Here is a 7,694-nt window from a genome sequence, read left to right on the forward strand (position 1 = left end):
CATTATTAGGACAAAAAAGTATAAAGTGAAGTTAGTTAGTTATGTTAGCTGCACAATTAGACAGACAACACATGTAGCTCGTCCAGTGACAGGCATGAGGTCAGAGGTCTTGATTAAATCTGTTGCAACAGTGGAAATTTCCACTGCAGCAGTTTCACTTTTCTTTTCCTTTTTTTCCTTGCGTCCTCCCTCTGTCCCTCAGTAAGAGCTGAGGATGAAGCTGAAGGTCGGACTGAAGACCCTGTGACGCTCCACAGCTGGTAAGATCAAACTATTTTATTCTTTTTTGGTATTTTGTTTCTCCAACATATTTACTTCAGTCTATGACACATTTTGAGATTTCATTCTTTTAAAGAATAAAATCTCAGCACAAACAAAATGAACTGCTGCTTCTGGAACTTTCAACCACATCTTGTTGATCTTTTTTTAATGTTTCTTTATATCTTGTGTACATAGCATAAACAAATGCAACACACCACAGCCTCTATAGCTGAAGCCAGTGGTGTAGTGGTGGCAGGAGAAGTGAGTACACTCTTATTTTATGTCCCTAAAGGCTTTTTAAGCAGCTCATCCAGCAAATGATAAACTGCCTGTGTGAACTCCTGCTGCTGGACTTTAGTTAGGATCATTATAAAATGAACATTAGACACAGAAGAGGAGCAGATTTTACAATAAATACTGGGAAGATTCAGAAGTATTACAAACAAGCATCATAAGAGTTTAAAATGATCATGTTTTTATGGTTATGTGGGCTTAGATGAGTTTAAGATCAGTAAATTTAATGAAATGATCATGATTTAAGATATTTAATTATATTGCAATGATGTGGTTGTATCGTGTGTGTTATGTAATCCTTCCTGTATACCTCAGGTTACAGGGTGTGTGTGTGTGTGTGGGTGCTGCTGTGATGTGTGTGTGTGTGTGTGTAGCTATGAAGAGGTTTATTGTGCACATACACTGATTTGAAAGTCAAATACATCTGCTGTTGCTATCAAGTTATAATCTCCTGATTAGATAACCTGCAGCATTTATAATATTCCCAGTATGTATCTCAAGTGAGATCACAAACTATAATGTTTATTACCGATCAATACATAAAACATTGTAATTACATTCTTTGCTTGTTGACTCCTATTTCATATTATGGTAAATGGACTGTACTTGTATAACGCCGTTCTATTCTTCTGACCACTCGAAGCACTTTTACACTACAGCCACATTCACACACACTCACACACACTCACACACAACCATCTGATTAGTGAACGCCCTGCTCTTCCTCTGAGACACAGCTGATCCCATGATTTGGCAAATAACCAGGCCAGGGTGTGTCTGTTATGTCAAAAAGTAAATAAAGAGACTCAACATAAGAAAGTTCAGCCGATAAGATTCAACAAGAAGCCAGAGTAAATTATAGTCTCATATACGTGTATAAAGTTTGTCATGGTTATACAGTTAAGTAAAGAAAATTATGTCTTTAGTGCACTCCGCAGTGGTGGTAAAACTAAATGTATGTGTATAGTATTTTGTGTGATGATGATATGATGATGTTAACTCTACATGTTAATGTAAAACTCATGACTCAGAGGCAGGCTGACTTTTGTATTGCTAGTGTGTGACAAAGGCTGACAAAGAAATAAAGTTGTCGTGTTTATTAAACTATGTTGTTGGATTGTGTGCTGAGAGAATCCTCGGTAGTAGTGAGACTTGATACAAACAAGATTAAACAAGTTATTTTTCAGTTCTACAGTTTGTTAAACCAGATGCTTAACATGTGTGAAAAAGTTCATTCTCAACTTAAAAGTAGTAGTTTGACACTAAATTGGGGCTTTCACTTGTATTTCATGGTCTTCATCAGCAGACAGAGTTCACTCAGGTGTCCTGGAGATGTGTTTAGTTGCACCAAATAACTCAAAGTGACTTTCTTCTTTCAGACTTGATCTCAGTTTTCTGGTCTCTGGTTGGAGGATCAGAGATCAGAGACCTCCATCATGGGCACCGCTGACCAGCTGCTGGACCAGATGTTCTTCTGGCTCGAGCAGAGGGAGCGCTGTGCAGAGAAGCTGAGGAAACTGGCCAAAGAGCTGGAGTCACTCAGGGAGAAATGCAACATCAGAGAATTTGTTGGAAGCACAGCATTGGTAGTTGGATCTGCATGTTTGTTTGCAACTGGTGTGGCCACTTTTGTCACCGGTGGTGCAGCTGCTCCACTTTTAGTTACAACAGGAGCAGTGTTTTCAGGTACAGGTGTCACCATATCTGTGACTTCTAAAATGATTGAGCACTTCTCATCCAGCAAAACCATGAAAGAGGCGCAGAGGATAGAAGAGATGAGCAACGAGGTTGCAGAAGAAATCCAGAGACTGTTTGATGAACTGAGGGCGAACAGTTCCTCTGCAGATCCGGATGAAGTGGACCAACACGTCTTCACTGAAATTCTGAGAGCTATGGCCAGACGAAGTGGACTGCAGGGGCAGATCAATATCAACAGGGTTAATAACCAGCTGCAGGTTTCTTTTGATGCAGGACCAGGAAACACGAGGCTCAACCAGGCACTCTTAAACCGTCAAACAATAGTTGGAGTTGCTATTATTTTAACATTTTTCTCATTTAAGCTTAGTGGGACACAATTTAGACGCTTCCTTACTGAAGGAGCTAAACAACTGATCAAACAAATAAGTACATTTAGTGTTATAAGACTGGACCGGATCATCAAATCTGGTGCAAAAACACTCCTCAAAAAAATACCTTCAAAAGTTCTTAAAGGAGGTGTCATGGTAAGAGTCTGTAACTGTTTCATTATCACACAAAATAAAATAATTTATGGTTGATAATTACTGGTTTATTGTCTTAATGATTTTCTTTTAATAAATGTACATGTGTTGTACATTGCTTGAGGCTGACAATATTGAAAATGAATCTTTATTTATCCATCAGGTTGTGGGAGGAGCTGTTGGACTGGCGATTGAACTTCCTGAGGTGATTGAAAACTGGAAAAAGCTGATTGAGAACAATCATGTGACTGAAGCCAGCCAATTACTGAGAGATACAGCTGATGACATTCTAGTGACCTGCCGGACGCTGAGGGAACAGTTTAACAGCATCAGGTATGAAGTTAACAAATTACAACCTCTTACCACCCACTAACTTCTATTAGTGACTGACAACCAGTATTCAAATTACTTCTCTTAGAGATACTAGGAAAACTGATTGATTGATGATACATTGATGATCTTTTTCTTGCTCTATTTACAAAACCATTGAAAAGATAGAAACTAAGACAAGAAACAAAGATACATAAGTGTAAGAAACCATTTCAAACACCCTGCAACGTGTGTTCGATATGGGATTAAGGTCCATATTTACGGCCCGAGCAGCTCGAACCTAATTAGTGAAAGATCCACATTTCTGGCAGCATAAACATGCTACCAAACTCATGAAATGCGGCGCACGTGTCAGCAAAATGTACATATTATAAACCCAACATAAAGTCAGACATTCTGAATTTAATGTGCAACTTTGCCGCCATTTTTGACATGTCAGTGCGTTGCTCCTAGAATATTGATCACATTGACTTTGAATTTAATCAGTACACTTTAAAGACATTTAGAATTGAAGCATTGAAGTGTCCCTGGCATGGTGACAAGAGTCCAACAAGAGTCCCATGCAAATATTTAGTCAGACTCGTAGCGTCGCCTGCTGGAAACGAGGGCCGTTCATTGCTGTTTGCAGCTTTAATTAATTTTAAGAGGAACTTGAGCAGAAAGGAGTGCTTCAGTGTAACCTGGAGGCTCATATAACATATCTCTGGTTTGAGGATTGTTGATTATTACAGGCTGATTCAGAGTTTCTCAGAGGTTGACCTTCAAAAACAAACCAAGTCACGGGCACACCGTTCAACACACATTCACAAGGAGCACAACTTTTAATCATGATGGTGTTCAGACTGCACTGATCAAATCTGAAGTTGATCCGATCAATTCCCTCGGAGTTTGTTCAAATAAAACGCCTGCAAATCGCCAAAACTGACTGAAATTCAATATAGCCAACTCCCTGTAAGGTTTAGGGTATGGGTGATAGTACATCATGATCAACGTGCATGCAGACGAAGACAAAATATTTGTATGAAAATACCTGTAGATAGAGAGCTTCATTATGTTGGTGTAAGTGGTTATGTGAATGTGACGTTGAAGCCAGGATGAGAAGTGATTGTAATGTTATCTGCTATTAATAATAAAGGTTTATAACGATATAACTTTATAAATTATGACTCACCACATTAGACACATTTTGACGCTGAAGTTATTACCTAAATCTTGGCAACCTTTGGTCCTGGGGCTTCTTGAATGATGCTAACTCTATGTTCACTTGTCTCATTCACAGACAGATGTTTGACGCGATGGCCGTACCTCACTAGGAAAAGTTTTCCAGATGGAAAACTGATGTGCTGTTGGTGATTTTTGCTTAGTTTTCAGCAATCACAGAGACAACATTATTACGACAATCCAGCTCAAGACAAAGAATAAAAAAATTAAAGATCATTTTCGTGTTTTTTAGTTTATTTAAACCCACTTAGTGTTTTAGCTGGGCCTCGTGTATCCCGACACTCTTTTGGTGACATCCAACTCTTGTTGTTGAGTTTGAATGCATTTATTTTCACAAGCAACCTGACAGACAGTCGAGCTTCAATGTTTAATATAAATAAAAGATTGTTTATATGGTAAAAAATTATATGTGTTTGTCAGGAAGCTGTAAACAAATTGAGTTTGTGTATTAGAGTTGTAGTTACCTGAGCCTGGAAACACCCTGAATGAAAATGATGTTTGCTGTTTAAATTCACATGAAGCTAACAGTTATTGTAAACACAATCTTTAGTTATCCTGAAACAAACAGGGACTCTGAGCACTGCTGTGATCTCCTTTCATCTGATAATCATGATACTGATCAATACAAGTGTGACTAACTTTATCTTTATTATCTTTATAAATGTTTCATATATATCCTGTAGGGACAACTTACACATTCATTAAATGATCTTCATGTTATTATCAGTTGCTAGGCAGAGTTGAGCTTTAACACAAACTGCTGAGTAAAGAGGAGGGACGACATTTCATTTCTAACTTTCATCCATTTCTGGGAACAGAATTCCACAAGTTTTAATGATTGCGTTTCTTCTCCTGCTTCAACTTTCTGTCCTGATTTTCTAAATTGCTAAATTCAATAAAACTTGTATTTTCTTGTTGTTGGTGTGTCTTTATTATGTGCATGTTCCTAAAGGTAGCCCAGTGTTTTAAAAAATATAATAACTTATTTTAAACAAACAATATAGTTGTTAAATCCAATGTATGTGATGCAGTATATGTTAGTGTGTGTGTGCACATACTGTAACACAGCTGCAACCATTAAAAACATATTTCAGCTTCATTGTAAACACTGAACATTTTAGCATCACCTGTTAATCTGTGGATTTAATTCTCAGTTGGCGTTAGTGTGATTAATGTATAAGTCAGCGACCACAAACATTTTTATGACATACTTAAATGAATTCAATAATTTCTTTACTTTCAGAAATCTGCTTCTTACAATGAATGAAAGCAACACTGTAGGTCGATAAGTGGCACAGTAGAATCAACAATACAGACGACCAGACAGACATCCACCCATCTTAGCACCCTTTCCTCACATGTCATTATTCACTATAAACTTTGCAATTTCATCTCGAAAGCCCGTATAAATAGCCCTATAGCTATATCATTCCTAGTATAACCACACATCTATACATGCCACTTAACTGTTCTCACATTCCCACCCTCTGAACAAATATTCGTTTAAAACAAACTGGAAGTTACCTCCAACTAATCAAATTACTGCCCATAAAACACGCAAATGAACTTTTCATATGGAAGCAGCAGACCATTTAGTTAAATACTTATCCCAGATGGACTGCATCGAAGTCAACTCTTAAGTCAACACTGTGATCTGAATATTTCCATCTACCTGCAGGGTCTCCTACATTCCAGAAGGATGGACACATAGTTCCTGAGCCTGCTCTCCCAGCATCAGACCACTCTTGTTGCTATTAAAAATTTGTGCACTTTCACAATGATGGCCCAGCTCAGGTGGTAGTGTATGCAGGACTGACTGCATAAATGAACAACTATACGGCCAAACCTCGCCATGCTACATATAACGAGCTTTGACATAGCTGTCCCACAGGACGCGAGCTGTACGTGCGAAAGGAGAAGGGGGGCGGGGGGGCGGGCGGGGGGCGGGCGGGGGGCGGAGGGGGGGCGGGGGGGGCGGGGGGGCGGGGGGGGGGGGGGCGGGGCGGGGGGGGGGGGGGGGGGGGGGGGGGGGGGGGGCGGGGGGGGGGGCGGGGGGCGGGGGGGGGGGGGGGGGGCGGCGGGGGGGGCGGGGGGGGGGGGGGGGGGGGGCGCGGGGGGGGGGGGGGGGGGGGGGGGGGGGGGGGGGTGATTTTTGTTTACGTTAAAAATAAAGTAAACATCTACAGAGGAATGCGATGAGTGTTGTTATACAAAGGAACGAACTGGGACCTACAACTGCTATCGCAAAGGTTTTCCACTGCCTTCGATAATCAACTGAATTAGGTGACCTTTTATTTGAAAAGATGTAACAACCTCTCAGGATATGGGACACATACTAAATATTTTACTAGCAGCTAAGGTAGTCCCAGTTCTTATAGTTTCGAGAATTTTTTCAATTCTCTTACAAATCTTTGAAGATACCTACCCATAAGCATTTTTAAATGATGGAAGTTTCTAAAGGACTGTGAGGGCCGTTCTCCATAGTTTGTAATGTTATCTCCTCCCTCCACTATACTTTAAACTGTCGTAAAGACTTTTTTTTAAACAATCTTAATTCCACCACTGAAGACATCCATGACCACAATCTGTTTTAATCTTTATTATTCCAACTTTATGTTCCTCTGTGCGTTGTTTGTGTGATTGATTCATATCCAATATAGTGACACGTACATTACACATTATTGACTTTATAATTATTGTTCTGCTAAAAGAGCATGTGATACAAGGAAATACAAGGAGGGCAGCACCTGATTGATTTGTGATCTCATAATTACTTTATAACTCCTGCGTGGATTATATTACATTACTATATTCAATCAAGCTATTTAATATCATGCTATACACACCTATCTGTCACATATCTCAAACACGCATTGCTCTGAGCAGCTTCAGGGTTGCTCAGTTAACAAACACACTGGTGGAAAAGCCTGCGGTGCACCGTGCACAGAGAGTCTGATAGTCTTCCACTGAAAAAGCAAATATCACAATTACTGAATACTATGAAATGTTCTGGTAAAGCATCCAAGGTTCATCTGTTCAGAACATTAACACAGCAAACAGAATTTCATTCAGATGTTCTCAGCTCAATCAACTAACAACTGATCAACATCTAAAAATAAATATAATTTATAGCTCCTGACAATACACCATCATCTATGTTACCATAAGAAAATCCTCCTCACAACTGTAACTTCTCCATAAATAAGTTACAACAAAAGTATGATCGCTGATCAGACACGTGCTTGGACTCATTATCCGTATAAATCGTGCAGGCTGGACTGCGGCTCAGCACGCAGAGAGCTGCCGTCGAACCGTTCTTGCTGTGCATCCGTGCTGTCGACGATGAACAGAGCAGAAAAGGCACGCCAC

At 39.8% G+C, this 7,694-nt stretch overlaps 2 protein-coding genes across 3 annotated transcripts in view; both read left to right on the forward strand.

Moving 5' to 3' along the window:
• Nucleotides 1-212, forward strand: part of LOC118322571 — a 2,080-nt gene extending 1,868 nt beyond the window's left edge. The window contains exon 4 of the mRNA XM_035654283.1: nucleotides 203-212. Within this exon, the coding sequence (XP_035510176.1) occupies nucleotides 203-212 (10 nt within the window). The remainder of the gene's footprint in view (nucleotides 1-202) is intronic.
• On the forward strand, nucleotides 113-5,242 carry LOC118323390. Of its 2 annotated transcripts, XM_035655348.1 has the most exons (5): nucleotides 131-260; nucleotides 457-522; nucleotides 1,935-2,777; nucleotides 2,938-3,107; nucleotides 4,384-5,242. In XM_035655348.1, the coding sequence occupies exons 3-5, from the start codon at nucleotides 1,992-1,994 to the stop codon at nucleotides 4,415-4,417; spliced, it is 990 nt and encodes a 329-aa protein (XP_035511241.1). In that variant the 5' UTR covers nucleotides 131-260; nucleotides 457-522; nucleotides 1,935-1,991; the 3' UTR covers nucleotides 4,418-5,242. The 2 variants fall into 2 exon arrangements, with proteins under 2 accessions (XP_035511240.1, XP_035511241.1); XM_035655347.1 differs by lacking the exon at nucleotides 457-522 and having other exon boundaries at nucleotides 113-260.
• The last annotated feature ends 2,452 nt before the right edge of the window (nucleotides 5,243-7,694 follow it).

This window comes from Morone saxatilis, unplaced genomic scaffold, assembly GCF_004916995.1.
Source record: "Morone saxatilis isolate NCDOM2014 unplaced genomic scaffold, NCSU_SB_2.0 Contig14, whole genome shotgun sequence".
Lineage (NCBI taxonomy): Eukaryota > Metazoa > Chordata > Actinopteri > Moronidae > Morone > Morone saxatilis.

What these genes read in the sequence shown, in the direction of transcription:
- LOC118323390 (XM_035655347.1), top strand. Translation starts at nt 1,992, where the DNA reads ATGGGCACCGCTGACCAGCTGCTGGACCAGATGTTCTTCTGGCTCGAG. An exon ending in TTCTTAAAGGAGGTGTCATG is followed by an intron (nt 2,778 to 2,937) that starts GTAAGAGTCTGT and finishes TTTATCCATCAG; the next exon opens with GTTGTGGGAGGAGCTGTTGG. An exon ending in GAACAGTTTAACAGCATCAG is followed by an intron (nt 3,108 to 4,383) that starts GTATGAAGTTAA and finishes TCTCATTCACAG; the next exon opens with ACAGATGTTTGACGCGATGG.